This window comes from Anomaloglossus baeobatrachus, chromosome 5 (genome assembly GCF_048569485.1).
Source record: "Anomaloglossus baeobatrachus isolate aAnoBae1 chromosome 5, aAnoBae1.hap1, whole genome shotgun sequence".
Lineage (NCBI taxonomy): Eukaryota > Metazoa > Chordata > Amphibia > Anura > Aromobatidae > Anomaloglossus > Anomaloglossus baeobatrachus.
In genome coordinates this window covers 424,653,065-424,673,769 of record NC_134357.1, presented here as the reverse complement: position 1 = coordinate 424,673,769, position 20,705 = coordinate 424,653,065, and the positions used below count along the sequence as shown (strand labels likewise).

Below are 20,705 nucleotides of genomic sequence, written 5' to 3'. Positions count from 1 at the left end.
CACCATATTCTTGAAGACCTGCAGACTGCCCACAGAATCATAGTGCGCATATACTGCCTACCACAATCATAAAGGAGGCAGGTGACAGAATACGTGGACCTGTAAAAGAAAAAGGAGGCAGGCGGAGAAGACGACGACCCTACCCCCCAAGTCTTGCCCCGATGCACGGATGATGTCATCATGAAAACTTTAGAGGAAGATTATTCCGCAACAAAGATTGGATTCCTTCACTGTAAGTATCCATTTAAAGGGAAACTGTCAGGTCAAAAAAGCGTTCTGACCGACAAGCAGGAGCCTGTGTGAGCTGCTAACCCCTTCCTACCCGTCCCTGTGTTGTTGTAATATTGTGTAACATTTTATTACTTTCATATGTCCTATGTAAATGATAGGGTCTCTAGCCACATGGGCGTCTCATCACCCTGTGGACGTTTGCATGCTTTCCATATCACGCCCCTGTGAGCGTGATACAATGGATTTACATCAGCGACGTAACCGTCGCTACTTCAGAATCTCGTGTGCACGCGCTTGCCATTTTCACCGCCTCATCCTGGTGTTTGTGTGTCTGCTTCTGACGCGCACTGCACATGCTCAGAAGATGCCTGCGGTTCCGGTCATGTGCAGTGCACGTCAGAAGCCGAGAAGCAAGGGCCAGGATGAGAAGGCGACTAGAATGGTAAGTGCGCACACTCGAAATTCTGAAGCTGCAGAAATGACGTCGCTCATGTAAATCCATGGTATCACGCCCACAGGGGTGTGGTACCATGGAAAGCATGTAGACGCCCACAGGGCGATGAGACGCCCATGGGGTTAGAGACCTATACTATTTACATAGAATATATGAAAGTAATAAAACGTATTTTATTACTTTCACATTACGCAATATAACAACACAGGGACGGGTAGGAAAGGGTTAGCAGCTCACACAGGCTCTTGCTTGTAGGTCAGAACGCTTTTTTGACCTCACAGCTTCCCTTTAATCAGCATAACTGCCACTATGGCCATGTATTTACTTTATAGAGCTAAATCTTGTTGACTGGTTCACTTTTAGTGCACCGTCCCCCCTGCTTGTTTTCCATCTATCTTCACCCTCCCCTCTTCTGTGACTGACAGCTCTGGCTTCATAGAGCCAGAGAAGGGAGGAGATAATTGGAAAAAAGCTAAGGTGCACTCAACCTTTAAAGGCAACATACCAGCAGGATTTTCTCTATCCGCTAAAGGCAGTAAGATGCTGAATCCAGACATATCTATTATAGAAAGATCGGATGCTTGCTTGCAGAAATATCTTTAATCAAAATTGCAAAAATGCACTGCACTTTGATTGACGGTTGCAACGGGGACGTACCTTTGTGGGTCCGATTCTTGGCGTTTATTCCTCCTCTAGCGGTGTCCTGGCTTACCCGCTTTTATTTATTGGAATATCGCGCCGCCATTGCTGCTGGTAGCGGTGAATGCGCATTGCCACAGTAATAAGGTCTTCATTAAAATGGCGCCTAAGTTCGCACATGCGCGTACCGCGATCTCCAGCACTGTTTTAAAGACACTACTGTTTTAAACGTCTTTGACGTTTGTGCAGATTTTTTAGTGTTTTTACATCTGCCTATGCACCCCTGTCACTCATAGTCTTCCCCGCAGTGTGTCCAATAAAGTGGTGCCAGAGATAGCGGCACGTGTATATGTGAACTCCAGCACCATTTTAATGAAGACAAATACTGTGGCAATATGCACACCATGAACAACAGCAATGAAGAAAAGGGGACAAGCCAGGAGAACACCGAAGGAGGAATAAACGCTGAGGACCCGACCAACAAAGACCCGCCCATGTTGCACCCATCAATCAAAGTGCAGGGCTTTTCTGCAACTTTGATTGAAGATATTTCATCAACCAAGCATGTGCTCTTTCTATATCAGGTATGCCTGGATTCAGCATCTTAGTACCTCTATGGCACTGCCTTTAGTTCATATCGCAAAATCCTGTTGGTTGGTTCTCTCTAAGTAATGGCGTGGGGTCCATTGGACCCCAAGTGAGTTTGTTTTCAGCATGTTCAGCATTCCTTTCTTTGTCACCACATTGGGATTGCTGTACCATAATTGGTATCCTTCCAGAGTCCTTATTGGTGATACTTTTTGGATGGTAGTGAACCATCCATTTTGGTAGCTTCATAGCTCAGACACCCTGCCCAGTGCATTGCGAGACGTGGCGTCAACCACACGTGCCACAGCGACCACAAGTGACTAATAGTGTAGGTATTCTTGCACGACTGAATGCTAAATATTTGTCCATGTCATGAAGCACCCAATGGTTTCAAAGGTTTTTCTGTGCTGAGTCTTTTTAAAGAATATGGACCCCTTTGAGGGCTTTTTCTTTTCTTAAATACATGCATTTTTGTCTAAAAATAATTTGTGCAATTGGGTGTTATTAAAAATGTTTTTTTCTTTTCCCTGTATCTTGCTGGGTGCAGAATGAGTTAAAGGGAATCTGTCAGCAGGTTATTGCTATGTAAGCTGAAGCCAGCATGCTACAAGAGTTAACACAGAGTTCAGGGATGCCTGTCCTGTCACAGTCCAATTTTTTTTTTTTGCTATATCTGTTTAACACTAGAACTTACTGAGGTAGTCATTTTGACTACTTTGCACCATGTATTTCTATATAGGTGTCACGAGTCCAGTAGTTCTAGTGTGAAGCAACAGGTCACTTATCATTAAAGGACTAGAAACTCACAGGCATTGAATACTTCCATATTAATGAGTGCTCTGCACCGCCACACATAGTTTGGGACTCTATGAAAGCTGTGGTAAGGGGCATATATATTAGAGAAATATGCATACGCAAAAATCAAACCAAATGTTACACCCAGAGTCTGATTCAGGAGGTATCTGATGCGGAGGCTGCGGTGGTGCTCAACCCAACAGTAGAAACTAAAAACACTCTAGAGAAGGCACAGATGTCACTCAAAGAAAATCTCATGTCGGTGGCAGAAAATAAACGCTATTTCCTTAAACAAAATTATTTTATGGCGGGGGAGGGTGTGGGGCACCTACTGGCCACAGTCATTAGAGCACAGGAAGGATCTTCTTATATAAATAGGTTAAAGACGGAATCAGGTGACTTTGTAACAGAAAGCGAGGATATAATAAGAGAAATAAAGAGGTATTATATGCGGCTATACACATCAGACTGTGACCTCACGGAGACTGAGATTGAGCAGTATTTGGATGCTCTCTCTCTTCCTTCACTGAGTGATGTAAACAGGGAATTGCTGGACCGGGACATCTCATTGGAAGAACTGGAGGAAGCGCTTGGCCAGACACAAAATGAAAAAGCTCCGGGAACGGATGGCCTGCCTGGAGAGTTTTATAAAGCGTATGCACCCTTACTGCTACCCAAACTACTTAAAGGGGTGTGAGGTATCAACCGGCTGTATTACAAAGGGCCGGTATGTTTTGCAGAAGCGTGGGTGCTCTGCAATGTGAAGCTGGCTGGGACCTGTGGTTCCACAGGATTGCATTACATGCAGAGCCATGGAAGGGTGTGTGATGCTGATTACACACTCCTTACCACCTGTGGGTGTGGCTCCATGGGTTAAAGCAATCCTGTCTCTGAACCTGGGAGAAGTGTGTCTAGGGCAGTCTAGTTAGAGACTAGCTCTAGACTTCCAGCGTGTATGCTGGGAGAGTGTGAGAGCAGAGCCGAGAGTTCTGCATGGAGAGTGTCGAGGGCAGTCTAGGGAGAGACTGGCTCTAGACTTCCAGTGTGTGTGCTGGAGATGGAGAGAGCAGAAGCAGGGTGTTTTGCACTCCTCCGGAGACCTTCTTCTGAAGGAAGGGGCTTTTAGGTCCATGTGTAAAGCCATGTGGCTGGAGCCAGGGGGAACCTGGAAAGGACACTAGCCACCTTAAGAGGAAGGTAACTGGGATTGGACCTGGGGTCTGGATACTGACAAGGGTCAGTGACACATGGGTGGCAGTCCAAAAGTGTGTGGACTTTATATTATGTGTTGGTCTTTGAGGAGAAAGCCAACGAACGGCATCTTTATGTTATGTGACCTGATATGGTTTATGGACCTGTTAATAAACCAGATGGTCTGTTAAAGAGACCAATTACTCTGGCGTGCTTTAATCCCGCTACCTGATGTGTGGCCCACATACACTTGGGGCCCACATTGTCACATTATGGTGGAGAACGCGGGCATGCGGTCTGGTTGCTAGGGGCAACGCAGCCTGGTTGCTAAGGGCAACGGCCTAGGACATATTCCTGTGGATACGGACTGCTTGCGGTGGATCGGCGGGTCCACGAAAATTTTTTTGAAGCGGTTTGCGGTGGATCGGCGGGTCCACGAAAATTGTCTGCGCACTCAAGCAGCTGGCGGTGGATCGGCGGGTCCACGAACAGGGACAGCGCTCTCAAGCACCTGGTGGTGAATCAGCAGGTCGTTGGGGACCCGTGCTGCAGTGGCGAGAGTCCAGCGACTGGAGGTTCCAGGCCAGCCGGAATTGCAAGGCCCTGCTTGGTGAGCAGTGATACACCACAGGCTGGAGATCCTGGTTGTACGGGCGGTACAACCCGGAAAGGTTAGTGGTTCTCTAACCCCCCCCCTGTCTTTGACCACCGGGTATTACCAATTGGAGCGCCCCTCCTGTTCCTCTTTTCGTTGCAGCATGGAGGAGCTCCTGAACCAGCTGCTGCAGAGCCAGCAGCACCAACAGCATGTGCCTGGAGGTCCAGTGACAGCAGGGGGACGTATACGGTTGCTTGTGTAAGAGCCGGAACAGCCCAAAGGAAACCCCACCACATTGGGAGGTGAAAAGGGGTCCTTGTTGTGCAGTTATGTGTGGTAAGGAGGAGATAGCACCTCCTAAAATTGACTGTCCTAAGTTAGGGGTGACCAAAGAAAATGATGGACGGACCCAACTTAGTGTCATAAGGACTAAGGGAATAACCGATAGTGTGACCGTTAAAAACGGGGTAGCTCCAGAAAGGGAGGCAGATATCTGGTTAAGTGGGGACATGATAGTCCAGGATGCCAGGGGGAGTGATGATGACTCCAGTAAAGACACTGACTCTAGTAAGGTGACAAACGAGTACAGTGTGGTACAGATGGGCGAGAAGGGCAAAACTTCCTCCCGACGCCGAAGACGTAATAAGCGCCGAGAGGGGGCACAGTGTAGGCCGTCTGAGGGTGCAGAGAAAGTGATATGCCTGGTTAATGAAAACATGGTGCTAGTAACACCTGCTACGGTGGAGTCAGACGGTGATATCCTACAAAAGACTGAGGAATCAGAGATTGAACTGACACATTGTGACGACAGAAATCAGAGCGCTGCAAGTGCAGAGAAAGAGCCAACCAAGGACGTAATGGTGGTGGTCCCTATGATTTCAAAGTGTGAAGTTGATAGTCTGTCAGGCGAGAGTGGTATAGGAAATGGAATCCTAGAGAGTGTGGGGGAAGGAATAATCCCCAACAGTCGTGGTGAGCAGACTGGTGAACTACCAAGAGCTGGGGTGGATGACAGCGAATGTAGCCCCAAAACTCTAAAAGGAACAGAGTGCCATGTGGAAGGGTGTGACACCCAGGCTGAGGGTGGCACTGCAGAGACCCCAGAGGAAGGTGAAGATAATGCAGTGAAGACCCAACAAACAGCTGGCGCTGAAGTGAAGAGAGCCTCTGAGGAGGTGAAGTCTGGAGCAAAGGTCTCATCCAGGACTGGGAGCCTGCCTGACCTGCTTGCTAAAACCATGATGGAGGATATAGAGACGGTCATGGGTAAGAAGAGTAAGAAACCCAAATGTTCTGAAGCTGAGTTGGAAGAAGCCTCAGAAATAGTGTGTCGTAGACCAGAGAGGTCCGCACGTGAAGACTCATTCAAGAGGATGAGCAAAGACCATCTGCAACAAGAGATACTTCTTAGGCAGCCTACTGAGAGTCGAGTAAGGGAGCTGGAGAAAGAAGTGGCTGAGCTCCGAAGTCGCTTGGCAGAGTACCAGTCCAAGTCCCAGGGAGCCTTGGAGCAGATGGAGCAGCGAGTGTCAATCCTGACCAAACATGTTGAAGCAGGGGAGGCCCAAAGAGAGCTGACTTTGGAAGCTAAACTTGACAAGCATGTGGCAGGGATGAATGAGACTTTTGTAGTCAAGTGCATGGTGGATATACCTGAGGACCTAAGAGAAGCGTGTGCCACCGGGTGCATGCATGATGAATTTAAGAGAGCTGTGGAAGCGTGTGAGGTCTACTGTACCCCAGGGGCTGAACAGTTAGTGATATTGTCTACCAGTAAAATTACTGGGCAGCGGGTGGCTATTCTAAAGGACATGCACTTCAGATGTGTTCGTATGAAGTGGCAGGTCCAACTGCAAAAGGAAGAAGCCACTAGACAGCTAGAGTATAAAAGGAAAGCGCAGAGTCTGGCGGAAGATATTGTCCAAGTACCCCGGGCTCTGGTGGGGAGAGTCATTGGAAGAACCGGACGAGTCATGCAAGACATGGTGAATAAGTCGGGATTGGTGAGATTAAGAATCCCTGCTGCTAATGAGAGCAAGGTACCCAGGGAAGCTGGTATGGTTCCGTTCGTCTGTGTCGGGACTGTAGAGAGTCTTGGAAACATTCGAAGCCTTATTGAATATCGGGTACACCATGTACGTGATATGGAGCGGTTGTGGCAAGAAAACCTGAAAATTAAGGAGCAGCTTCGCCAACTGTGTGGGGGACAGCAACAGTCTTCCACCCGTTGTTCAGGGGAAAGAAGTGGAAGATGGCGTGTCAGTCCAGTAGTTCAGACGCGCGATAAAAGGAATCGCCGACAGAGTGGTAACCTACGATGTACTGTAGATAGTGGCCGCTATGAGCTTAGAGTTCCCGACAGTAGCCTTGGGGGTACTCGAAAAAGCTTAGGTTCGGACAAGACTGTAGGTTTGACTGGGGACATGTCTCTCTACTACGGTGACCCTGGGAGGGGGTCAGGGAGAGAACGGTCTGGAAATGGGACGTCCTTTAACCCTAGGTTGACCAGACAGGGTTTGGTGACAGTGTCGGGCGATGCCTCCGGGACTACTGCTCTTGGACGGCCCTCTCAACTGGTGGGGCTTGGCAGCGGGGATGCCCTGTCTCGCGGCCCCAGGTCATTGGCAAGTGTTCTCCCCTACGGGTTTGAACAGAGGGGGAGGGTATGTGAGGTATCAACCGGCTGTATTACAAAGGGCCGGTATGTTTTGCAGAAGCGTGGGTGCTCTGCAATGTGAAGCTGGCTGGGACCTGTGGTTCCACAGGATTGCATTACATGCAGAGCCATGGAAGGGTGTGTGATGCTGATTACACACTCCTTACCACCTGTGGGTGTGGCTCCATGGGTTAAAGCAATCCTGTCTCTGAACCTGGGAGAAGTGTGTCTAGGGCAGTCTAGTTAGAGACTAGCTCTAGACTTCCAGCGTGTATGCTGGGAGAGTGTGAGAGCAGAGCCGAGAGTTCTGCCTGGAGAGTGTCGAGGGCAGTCTAGGGAGAGACTGGCTCTAGACTTCCAGTGTGTGTGCTGGAGATGGAGAGAGCAGAAGCAGGGTGTTTTGCACTCCTCCGGAGACCTTCTTCTGAAGGAAGGGGCTTTTAGGTCCATGTGTAAAGCCATGTGGCTGGAGCCAGGGGGAACCTGGAAAGGACACTAGCCACCTTAAGAGGAAGGTAACTGGGATTGGACCTGGGGTCTGGATACTGACAAGGGTCAGTGACACATGGGTGGCAGTCCAAAAGTGTGTGGACTTTATATTATGTGTTGGTCTTTGAGGAGAAAGCCAACGAACGGCATCTTTATGTTATGTGACCTGATATGGTTTATGGACCTGTTAATAAACCAGATGGTCTGTTAAAGAGACCAATTACTCTGGCGTGCTTTAATCCCGCTACCTGATGTGTGGCCCACATACACTTGGGGCCCACATTGTCACAGGGGTTATCCGGCTTCTTTGACTTTTTTTTTTTATTTCCCTATTGGGCTACATTGGGGCAGGTAAGTAGATAGAGACCACTTACCTGCCCTGCTGTCAGCCCCTCTCCCCCGGCTCAGAGTGGTCATGTGACCGCTCCTGCCGCGATTTTGCTGCTTCCGGTCTTTGCACGTCTACATGGGCAGGGCCATGTTGACATGCAAATGTGGAGCAGCATGTCACCTCCCTGCTGGGCGTGTACAGTGCGAGGAGTCACCGCCCCCTTCCCTGCACCCTCCCACACATTCCCCCGCACCTCCAGTAACCTCCCCCTGCACTGCTGTGGGGGTCCGTGACCTGGGGGCGGGGCCTGGCGGCAGCTGCCGTGGTGTCAGCTCCAGCACCGGGCCCCCTGCCCAGGATCGCACATTCAAATGTACCGGCATCACAGATCACCGATGCCGGTACATTTGAAAGTGCTGATGAGAAGCAGCGCAGCGCTGCTTCTCATCACTGTCCCTCCGGCTGTCTGTGCAATCTGCAGCACAGCGGTGACGTCACTAGTGTGCTGAACAGAGCACAGACAGCGCACGAACGTGCAGGAGCGGCGGGGACCGAGGACAGGTGAGTATGTACTCCACATGTGTTCCCTATGGGGATGGGGATGGGGGGGCTGGCAGAGCCATATGTGTGCGTGTGCAGAGCCATGTGTGTGCGTTTACGGTGCAGAGCCATGTGTGTGCGTGTACGGTGCAGAGCCATGTGTGTGCGTGTGCGGTGCAGAGTTATGTGTGTGCGTGTACGGTGCAGAGCCATGTGTGTGCGTTTACGGTGCAGAGCCATCTGTGTGCGTGTACGGTGCAGAGCCATGTGTGTGCGTTTACGGTGCAGAGCCATGTGTGTGCGTTTACGGTGCAGAGCCATGTGTGTGCGTGTACGGTGCAGAGCCATGTGTGTGCGTTTACGGTGCAGAGCCATGTGTGTGCGTGTACGGTGCAGAGCCATGTGTGTGCGTGTACGGTGCAGAGCCATGTGTGTGCGTGTACGGTGCAGAGCCATGTGTGTGCGTGTGCGGTGCAGAGTCATGTGTGTACGGTGCAGAGCCATGTGTGTGCGTGTACGGTGCAGAGCCATGTGTGTGCGTGTACGGTGCAGAGCCATGTGTGTACGGTGCAGAGCCATGTGTGTACGGTGCAGAGCCATGTGTGTGCGTTTACGGTGCAGAGCCATGTGTGTGCGTGTACGGTGCAGAGCCATGTGTGTGCGTTTACGGTGCAGAGCCATGTGTGTGCGTGTACGGTGCAGAGCCATGTGTGTGCGTTTACGGTGCAGAGCCATGTGTGTGCGTGTGCGGTGCAGAGTCATGTGTGTGCGTGTACGGTGCAGAGCCATGTGTGTGCGTGTACGGTGCAGAGCCATGTGTGTGCGTTTAAGGTGCAGAGCCATGTGTGTGCGTGTACGGTGCAGAGCCATGTGTGTGCGTTTACGGTGCAGAGCCATGTGTGTGCGTGTGCGGTACAGAGCCATATGTGTGCGTGTGCAGAGCCATGTGTGTGCGTTTACGGTGCAGAGCCATGTGTGTGCGTGTGCAGAGCCATGTGTGTGCGTGTACGGTGCAGAGCCATGTGTGTGCGTTTACGGTGCAGAGCCATGTGTGTGCGTTTACGGTGCAGAGCCATATGTGTGCGTGTGAGGTACAGAGCCATATGTGTGCGTGTGCAGAGCCATGTGTGTGCGTGTACGGTGCAGAGCCATGTGTGTGCGTGTGCGGTACAGAGCCATATGTGTGCGTGTGCAGAGCCATGTGTGTGCGTTTACGGTGCAGAGCCATGTGTGTGCGTTTACGGTGCAGAGCCATGTGTGTGCGTGTACGGTGCAGAGCCATGTGTGTACGGTGCAGAGTCTGATGTGGGGCTGTTATTTGCAATGCTGTAGTGATACCAGGTCAGGTGCTGTGGAAGAATATACTGACAGGGAATGTGTGCAGGGGGCGGGCAGAGGGTGCGGCTGGACACTGGGGTGGGGCTGGACACTGAGGCTGGGCGGTGACAGCTGTGACTGGGAGGTTTTGCACAGGAAGTGGTCAGTTTGCTAGAGCTGAATGTAAACAAGAAGCTGCAGAGAATAAAGGTATAATTCAAGAGGAACAAAAGTTAGAAAACAAAAAATAACAATGTAGGTGTGATTTATATGACAATACAGCACAGATAAACTCAAACATTTTTGTTAAGCTAATGTCGGACAACCCCTTTAAGGTATTTGAAGAGGCTGAAAGGCAGAGGGTCCTCCCGCCCTCTATGAGGGAAGCCTTAATAGTCTTAATATTAAAACCTGGAAAAGATCCAGAGATCCCGGATTCGTATCGCCCAATCTCTCTCCTACAAACAGACATTAAATTGCTGGCCAAGGTGCTCGCCAATAGGATGTCCCGAGTCATCTCATCTATAGTGCAGAGTGATCAGACGGGCTTCATTCCGTGCAGAGCCACATCTATGAATCTCAGGAAATTATATTTGGGAATTCAACATAGTTCTGAGGTACCGGGGGAAAGGGCAATTTTGTCATTAGACGCCGCTAAGGCGTTCGATAGCCTTGAATGGGAATATATGTGGGCTGTACTTCGGAAAATGGGCTTTGGACATAGATTCATAAATTGGGTAAAACTGCTATATGACTCACCGGTGGCAAAGGTTAGGGTTAATGGCAGGGTCTCCGAGTCTTTTCCTCTTGGAAGAGGTACTAGACAGGGGTGCCCGCTTTCACCCTTGCTATTCGCGACTGCAGTGGAGCCGTTGGCAGTGGCAATACGGAAATCCAGGGAGGTAGAGGGATTTCGGTGTGGAACAAAAGATATCATTATACGCAGACGATCTACTCTTATATTTAGACAGGGTACGTTCCTCGATTTTGCCGGCAATGAATATCATTCGGGAATTTGGACAGAGGTCTGGTCTACTAATCAACTGGTCCAAGTCGGCTTTAATGCCGTTGGACCCCCTTCCGGGGGACTTTTCGGACTTACAGATTCCAGTTCCTGTGGTCCGGGAGTTTAAATATCTGGGAGTAATTGTCAGCCCAATCCCGAAGGATTTCCAGGCCCTAAATCTGGAACCCCTGTTACAGCGATTCAGAGCAAAAGTGCATACCTGGTGCCGTTTGCCGCTATCAAATGTCGGCAGATCCAATTTAATTAAAATGGTAATGATGCCACAATTACTATACCTTATACATAATTCTCCAGTGTGGATATGTAGGGAATTTTTTGTAAAAATTAATACAATATTCCGGGAACTTATTTGGAAGAAAAAGCAAGCTAGGATTCGACTGGAAGTGCTACAGCGGGGAAAGGAGGAGGGAGGACTGGCGGTACCAAACCCATATATATACTATATAGCCTCCCAGATGCAACATCTGAGGGGTTGGGGCAAAGAAGGAGGGTATGATACCAGTGGTGATATAGTGAGAGAGGGATCAGTATGGAAGTACCCAGGTTGCCGGTTGGATGTGGGACAAAGACAGATAAATGGGGCACGATATCCCACACTGGCTATGATATTCTGGGTGTGGGACAGGGGTAAGTCTCTTTTGGGGATAAGCGGACCTACAGAGCTCTGGCCACTGTGGCAGAACCCCGACTTGCCAGAAATTAAAAAATTAGTAGGGTTCAGAGGATGGGAAGATAAAGGGATCCATTTAGTGTCACAAGTACTACAAAATAATACTCTTAAAAGCTTTGAACAACTGAGAACGGAGTTTCACCTTCCGCATGTCTTCTTTTATCAGTATTTGCAGCTGAGACACGCACTGGAAAGACAGGGGAGGACAAACCCAGTGACAGTGACACATAATCAAACATTACATAGGCTGCTTACATCTGAGTCCTCTAAGGGCCTTATTTTGGAACTATATAAAAAATTACTACCTGCCCATCTGGAAACACATCCATTGCTTGTTAAAAGCAAATGGGAACGAGACGTCGGTCCCCTGACGGAAGGCCAGTGGTCTGATATATTGGAACAAGTTCCTAAACTGGCGGTATCGGAGTGCCAAAAGCTGTCTCAAATATATCTCATCCACAGGGTATATAAAACTCCCAGTCTACTATTTAAGATGGGACTCAGACCAAACACACAGTGTGTTAGGTGTGGACAGGATGATGCCCATTTGATGCATGTTATGTGGGAGTGTGGACACATTGGTGATTTCTGGAACCAAACCCTGGGACTTATAGGTCAAATATATCATATCACAATACCACCGTCGCCCCGCCTGTGCCTGTTGAGTCTATGGGAAGGAGAAGTGGATCCGGATTCTCCAACAGCCCTGGGAATAGCACGTATCTTGTACCAAGCAAGAAAGCTACTTGCATATCACTGGTTAGACCCTCTACCACCAACATTACCAGAGCTCAAAAACAAATTAAATAACGTCATAAGATTGGAAAGGGGAGTTTATTTAAAAAGAAAACCATTGAAAAAGTTTTACAACATTTGGCGGCCATGGATGGAGTTGCCGGGCCTACCCTCTAGTGCACTGGTTCGGGATGCAATGCTGGACCGGTTACTGTTGTGCCTGCAGTGATGGCATGTGTGAGGAAGGGAATTAAAACTAGTTTTTCCTGTGGCGAAATGGACTTTGAATGAAGAGGTGAGAGAGGACTGGAAGGGTTTCATGGATGACTGCACGGAGAGGGAGGGGCGGGAGAGTATAGCAAGATGATGTGGAGCGACACGGCTGATGGAGGAGGTGTTCCTGTTAGTCTGAGGCATTATTGCATAATTTAAGTTTTGTTTATTTGTAGAGCCACGAGGTTTGTAGGCTCAAGTTATATAATATAATTATGATTTGAGAACTCTATTATTATATTTACATATATGCAGAGAAAGAACCTGATTTATAAATCATATGTGTTTATCTGTTTATTGTTATCAGTTATATGAAAAGTGAAATACTCTCTGTACTGATCCCTAATGATTTAATAAAAAAAGATCTGATTTAAAAAAAAAGAAACTCACAGGCATTACAGTCTGACACGTCCCCTGCTGTTACTGACACGTATCTGTCAATGTATAATCTCAATACAGAGCCTGGAGTGCACCGTGGCAGCTCTCTAGGCTTGGCTACATGACTAAAGCTAAAAATTCAGATTGTATAAGAAGAGCTGCACCCAGTACTCTAAGTGATACATCATTGAATTCAGGATCTCTTTGGCTACATTATGCTGCTCTCAGATGAGTTAGCAAAAACCTGCTGACAGATTCCCTTTAACTGGGAATTTGTCAGTTTATTCGGATGAGAGGATCTGTGACTTATCTGTATAATTCTGGATTTATGTCCAAAACGTTCAACTCCAAAGTGGTATGTGGTCATAAATCAGCACAGAGGCGTTCAGAGAAAGTTAAATAAGAGTTACAAATGTCAGAATGAACTCAGATGGATTGTTGGATAACTCATCCTGCAGCCAGAATACACAGTGCAACACCGAGGCTATAGAGGGCAAATTAAAGCCAAATACAAACTTTTTTTTTTTTAGCTCAAAATGCAAACATTTAATTGAAAATGAAAAAGTAGATGTTAGAGCAATCATCACCTGTCTGGGGCTTCTCCCTTTTAATTAAAGAGACAGCATCCAGTAGAGATGGTGCAAATTGATTCACATAACCCAGTCTATTGGAACCGACAGTAATAGTGGCCGCTGATGGGACCCGTGAGAACCGCCTCTTACCTGATGACATCCATGGCTCTCTTGATTAGCTGGCTTGGCGTGACAACATCGTTATGGAAACCATACAATGTTACGTTGCGCCAGGCCTGCTAGTCAAAAAAACATGAAGTGGTTCCCATGGCTTCTGTCACATGGCCACAGACTACTGTGCTGGCTCACCTACCTGGCTGTGCAAAACATTTGACAGAGACCCTGATTCCAGCAATGAGTCACTTACTGGGATCCTTGTTGTAGTTTAGTTAAAAAAAAACCCAAAAAAAAGGGATTTGATAAAAAAAAAAGAAAAAAATGACCACAAGCAGCTCAACAAGTGACACCGCTGTAATCAGGGTCTCAGTCTTAACATTATGCTGCTCTCAGATGGGGGAGCATAAACCTGGTGACCTACTCACTTAAAGAAAAGAATGGGCCGCCTTAAAGGGAACCTGTCACCAGTTTTTCGGCCTACAAGCTGCGGCCACCACCACCGTGCTCTTATATACAGCATTCTAACATGCTGTATATAAGAGCCCAGGCCACTGTGAGAACATAATAAACACTTTATAATATTTACCTAACGGTCACGCTACGGTGGATGTGGGCAATATGGTCGTCTCCGTTGTCCGGTGCCGGTTCCTCCTCCTTCTGAAGCCTGTGTGCATGACGCGTCTACGTCATACACACTCGCCGGTCACGCGCAGGCGCACTACAATACTTTGATCTGCCCTCCTCAGGGCAGAACAAAGTGCGGCTGCGCAGGACCTCAATGCCGGTGAGTGTGGATGACGTAGGACACGTCATGCACCCCGGTGACAGAAGGATGACAAAGATGGCCGAAAGAGGCGGCGCCGGCACCGGACAACAGAGACGCCCATCTGACCCAAATCCACCGCACGTGACCGTTAGGTAAGTATTATAAAGTGTTTTCTCTGCTCTACACAATGGCCTGGGCTCTTATATATATCATTCTAACATGCTGTATATAACAGCCCACTGGTGGTGGCTGCAGCTTATACGCTGAAAAACTGGTGACAGGTTCCCTTTACTGAGTTGTTTTTTTCTAAATACCACAACAGTGGCAATACAGGTCCATAATACTCCCCTAAAGCAGGGTTCCCCAACTCCAGTCCTCAAGGCCCACCAACAGTGCATGTTTTCAGGATTTCCTTAGCATTGCACTGCTGTTGGAACCAGCACCTGGGCAGGTAATTACATTAACACCTGTGCAATACTAAGGAAATCCCAAAAACCTGCACTGTTGGTGGGCGTTGAGGACTGGAGTTGGGGACCTCTGCCCTAAAGGACCCGATTGTCAGGTGGGCTCTTCTGTGTTATTGGACCCCACACCTCTCTTCTTTTCTGATTAGCAGTGGACAGGGCAGCTCTGGGTTAAAGAACAGAATCTGCCGCTGTCCCAGACCGGGCGCTCAGCCGGACATTGGTTTGGCAGTAGGGACCCTTGTGACGGCTTTATCTGCGCAGTGATTTTTCTAAGTCTCTCCTCTGGGGTCAGTCAGCCTTCTAGGAAAGGGAGGCCATGCAGCCAGTAGGGGGCGCACGTCTTTGGTTTCTCTATTGTAGTGTATACTAGGAATTCCACATTGAGGTTCCATAATAATAATCATTATTGCTATAGCGCCAACATATTCCGCAGCGCTTTACAATTCAGAGGTTCATATACAAATATTCAGAAGTAAAAATAATGCAGAGCTCAGCACACACTGAACTAATGCCAATTCCATGCACAGTGTGTGAACAGCGCCTTACAGGAAGAGCAGCGCTTTGTAAGTGTCCAGAGCCCTTCCAATGTGTAGGGGTTTCCCAATTGTGAGGTGTCAGCACTGGCGGGCTCAGAGGGGTCACACCAATACACTGCATTATTTCTCCTCACTGACTAATGCCGCCATTCAGGATGTCTACTGCGCCTCCTCCATCCAGACAGAAAGTCCCATCCGGAGAGCAGAGAGGGGGCGGGGCGCAGTGTACGTGCTGTCTGGCGTAATGCTGGCGTAGTGACGTCATTACCAAGCACCGGCCGCTACTTGGTGACGTGTGCAGGCGGCGCTGAGCTGTGAGCTGCGGCGCGGAGAACGGAGGAGGAAGAGGTGACGGGAATGTGGGGACTATGGGCTGTGAGGATGGGGGGCCGGAGACATGTATCTGGTGTCAGGGGCTAGAAGATGGGAGGGGCGTAATGGGGGGCCGGGAGAGGACCGGGGGTGACATAATGAGAGCCGCACTGATCTGTGAGAGAATCGCGTGTATGGCAGCTCCATAATGGTCCCCGTGCAGTTATAGGGGAGCAATCATGCTGCGGGGCCAGTGACTACTAGGGAGGTGTCCATTATGTAATGCTGGGAGCCCTCTAGGCCTGTCACACCAGAGCCCACCCACTGGTGCCCTGACATGAGGCTGTAGTGCCCTGACTGCGCCAGCGGGTGACGTGTCTGCTGTATTGATGGGTAGTGGCAGGGTTTTCCTGTTGACGGATCCTATTATCCGGGTGGTATGTCCAGCTCTAGCTGTGCACAGTTAATTGTTTACTGAGGGTCATGTGGCTTACTAGCCGCCTACCTTAGTAGCCGCTGTGCTTAATATTGCCGCGGTGTGCTGTACAGACCGGTGTAAATGATGAAGGGGACATTGTGCTCGTGGCAGCCCCCCGCCATGGCAGGCCGTCAGCACCCCCCATTGCTAGCCGACATCTGTGTGGGGAGGGCTCAGCTCCTGACAGCGCTGCAAACTCCCCATGATGTACTAATTTGTGAATAATTCCTTTACTGTGGTCCACAAGGACTGACTGTAGGAGGCCCTGTTGCTGGAGCACATACACAGTAGGAAATGTAAAGACAGGTGTGCCATGGGTACCATTTTGCTTGTCAGACAGGAAGAAATATTGCAGCTTTTATCATAGCTGTTCAATAACTTTTTTTTTAGCACCATGATGAACTGGAATAAAGGTGGCCCGAGTGGCAAACGGGGCTTTGGTTTTGGGGGATTTGCCATCTCTACAGGAAAAAAGGAAGAACCCAAGCTCCCGCAGACATCACATAGTGCTTTCCGGGCTTCAGCCCCTGGCTTTGGCTCAAACAGCTCCCAGCTACCATCGTTTTACAAGATTGGATCTAAGAGGGCCAACTTTGATGAGGAGAATGCGTAAGTACAAATTGGAGAGGAAGGGGCATGTGAGGTTGGAAGGTTCATGGGTTCCATGTTAGTGGAGCTGCAGGGTTTTTGGTTTGTTTTTTTTTTTTTTTTTTTTTTAAACCTGTGCTGGCTGTTTTTTTTTCTTCTACAGATACTTTGATGATGAGGAAGAAGACTCCAGTAATATGGACCTGCCATACATCCCAGCAGAGAATTCTCCAACCAGACAGCAGTTTCGCACCAAGGCAGACTCGGACAGTGAAGAAGATCCTCTAGAGGCCTTTATGGCAGAAGTAGAGGTGATACCCTTGATCCTCCCTGTTGGGGTATTACAGTTTAAAGAGGTTGTCCACTACTTTAACATTGATGGCCTATCATTAGGATAGGTCATTAATATCTTGATTGTCCCCGGTCCAACACCCTGCATTCCCGCTGATCAGCTGTTCTTGGTGCCGGCAGCAGGAAGCCGGAAATGCTCAGTTCTGAAGCTGCCGAGTCTTCTAATAGAGGCGGATGTGCAGTACATCGCTGTGGCTGCTATCAGAATATGGAACCGCTCTGGAGCTGAGCATTTCCCGCCGCCTATTGCCGACACTGAGGACAGCTGATCGACCGCGTGTCAGACCCCAGCTGATCAGATATTGGTGACTTCTCCTAAGGATAGGCAATCAGTGTTAAAGCAATCGGAGATCTTGAAAAATTATATTCTCTTCTTTGAAAAGGCATAAAGGAGTTGTGGTAATAAGTTTCCTTATTAATGATAATAGCAGTCTTGTCACTTCCACTTCCCCTTCCCTTACAGGAGTGTAGGGCTGCGATGTATTTTTATGCATTTCCCAATCATATGGTCAAATAGCGACTGGTGGCTGCTCAGATGTAATTTCAATGTCCGGGAAAAGAGTGGTGCTTAGCACCAGATCACTGATGGATCAATTGGTGCACTATGCTAAATGGTCATCCATATGCTGGACTGTCTGGCAGCAGGTCAAGTAGTCATCTAATGATGATCTACTGCTGATTTAAACAGTGATTTAAAAAAAAAAAAACTACACTAAGCAGCCCAGTAAGGGACACATCGCTGGAATCAGGATTTCTGCCCCATACATCAGATGGGTTGTATTTAAGGGAGTTCGCTACCGGCTGTGCAGTATTTGTGTAAATCACAAATTATTTATCTTGTGCTCAGGATCAAGCTGCTCGGGATATGAGAAAACTCGAGGAAAAAGACAAGGAGAAAAAGAATGCCAGGTATGTGGCAGCTGCCGTTTAAACATAAGTCCTTTTTACACCACCTTGTCAGCATGTCGAGATTCTCCCTTACCCTGGCGAGCATCGGTGACATTGATCTAGTCTTGTCACACATGCAACACACTGACGAGCCACTCACTATGTACAAGGTGCCTTCCCCCAGAGCATGTGTTATAAAGGATCACTCTAGGAAGATGACCGGGCCCTTAAGATTTGTGCTGGGAGAAATCTGTTTTCCTGGAGTGTTCAGTCAATGCTATTACTGCGACAGAGGGATAATATAATAACATGGTGCATCGCTATAACCCAGACCAACCAGTCAGGTATGTTCTGTTCGCCCCAGATGTAAATTGCACATTGTGGATTATATCCCTTGCCAGCCACATGCTACCAAGCCCTGCAGCCCATATTAAGGCTTACCTGTATATATACAACATTCAGGGCCTCTTTGAGGCTGCACATACCCCATATATTCATGACTGTACGCCCCACAGTATTTCTAAGGCTGTTACATGGCTGGTATCCGAACTGAGTGCAGGGAAGTTTGTTTTTCCTCTTTTTTCTTGCAGGGGTATCAGGGATGACATTGAGGAAGAAGATGATCAGGTAAGTTTGTGGCTTGCTTTTGTGTTATACTGAAATTAGTAGTCAATAAACACAGGTTGTCTGATCAAAAAGTGGCTGTAGGGATTATATACCAGCTTATTCCCTAGAGGAGAACTGAGTAAAGATTATGACTTATGTTTTAAGAAAGCTCATGTGATTTCTATGGCCCATTTATAGTATGTAAAAATCGCTCCAATACAAACAACTGCCTTGAAAATCTACCCATGTGAATAAAATGAGATCAATATGTTCTGCATATATACAAAAGCCTGCAATAACTGGGCCAATTAGTAAATAGCTGCAAGAATTGTGAAAGCTGATTTCACTGGAGTGCACCTAATTCTACATAACAACGCTGGGGATAACCTGTTTCATCACTTTATACCACAGCACTGGTGCTGAGTGTTGGTACCCACTACCAGCTATTTGCTGGTACACCAGGTGATGTCCCAATTTCTACATGAGTGTTAGGTTTCGATAAGACCTACCTTTAGCAGCAGTCCCAATCATATTTTGTGTATTAAAATACAGATTGCTTGCCAGTAACGCTAAAGATAGGCAATGATGGGGGTATAGTGCTTGCTGAAGCAGCATAGGCATGTTGATGGCTAGGGACGTTGTTGTGGATCAGTTATTCCTCTGTTCTTACATCAGTAAACTTTCTAAGTGCTTTTAAAAATAAGAAACATTTGCAATCTACCTGTTATCAAAAAAATCCTCTATGCCTTAGAAAGGAAGGAATTTTAATCGTATTATTTGATAAGTTTACGGAACATGCACTTTGCTGAAAAGCTCTTTCCAGTAGAGCTTATGAGTTCAGCTCTGAAGCTGGTCAGGATCTCTGGAGCATGTTGTTGGCTCCAAAACCAGTCAGCAAAGTTCCCCTGTGTTCCTCCAATGCTGTAAAGGCAGATCTGCCTCCTATAGTAGCAGTGTAGAGGGCAGAGTTCAGGCCAAAGGCACAACAATGCCGCTGGTCTAACTGTCAGGGGTTGCACTACTGGCCCAAATCAAGGACTCTCCCAGTACTGCAAGTATAGGGTGGTTTGCCTGTGCAGCATCAGAGGAAGTCTGATGAATCCAGTGATCTGGCCAGCGTCAGAGCAGCACATACAAACCCCTTATTGTAGAGCTTGTAAGTGCTGCAATACATGCCGGGGACACTGGCCACCGTGGATAAGACTTCACAGTTCGCCAGAAACCTTGGCAAGGGAACCTGTAATGTTTAAAAAAAGAAAAATTGAAAACAACAAAATGTTATTAATCTGCAGATAATGGGGGTACATGTGCAGTTTAATAATGTTCCGATGCTGTGCATGCGCCGCACTGAGAGCCCCTCTGCCGGGAGGAAAATGAGCTTTACTTCTCCCAGCAGCCATGGGCGTTCAGTCACAGGGGTGCGACCGGCGCGGTCTTAGTCACCACTCTGTCCTTCTACACTGATGCATTGCTGAGCCAGCAGTCAGTCAGTGCCGGGGGCATTGTTACAGCCGTTGGTCAATATGCACAGATTACTGAAATGGCGCCAGCCATGCTATACAATGCCCAAGACTGCCAGGAGGAGTAAAGCTCATTCTCTCCCGGCAGCGGGGCTCTCAGTGCAGCGGCTGCACAGAGTCTGAACACTATCAACCTGCAGATTAAAAGCATATCTGCAGGTTATTACTGGTTTTTTTTTTTCTTTACATGATGGGTTTCTCTTTAAAAGCTTTCTCAGTCCTTGGAAACAGAGAATTTTTTTATAACAAGTCATTGCAATTTCTTTTTTTTTTTTTTTTTTTTACAAATCCTTTGCAATTTTAGCCATTTATTTTGTTGAGAATAACCCTTTAAGGCATTCCCAGATAACCACTTTAATTCCTTTTTAGCAACTCACAGACCAAAGGCCTTCATTGGCAGTAGGTCTAAAAGTATAGCTAGGCTAATACATAAAAAGAACCTGTTACCAGTTTTTGAGTAACTAAACAAGTCATAGCCTTTATCTAATGCTTTTACAGTTCAAAAAACTGTATATTGGCTAATAACTCCCTCTGTATACCATTTGAGTTTTTCCCACGCTGTATGTAAATTATTGCAGTCAGTGTGATGGGC

The 20,705-nt window shown here is 47.9% G+C and overlaps 1 protein-coding gene across 1 annotated transcript in view; it reads left to right on the top strand.

Moving 5' to 3' along the window:
- The first annotated feature begins 15,626 nt into the window (after window positions 1-15,626).
- The window catches only part of DDX42 (DEAD-box helicase 42), a 90,105-nt gene continuing 85,026 nt past the window's right edge, over window positions 15,627-20,705 (top strand). Inside the window, exons 1-5 of the mRNA XM_075350322.1 lie at window positions 15,627-15,718; window positions 16,551-16,769; window positions 16,912-17,059; window positions 17,947-18,008; window positions 18,578-18,614. Coding sequence (XP_075206437.1) covers window positions 16,555-16,769; window positions 16,912-17,059; window positions 17,947-18,008; window positions 18,578-18,614 — 462 coding nt within the window. The 5' untranslated portion in view covers window positions 15,627-15,718; window positions 16,551-16,554. The remainder of the gene's footprint in view (window positions 15,719-16,550; window positions 16,770-16,911; window positions 17,060-17,946; window positions 18,009-18,577; window positions 18,615-20,705) is intronic.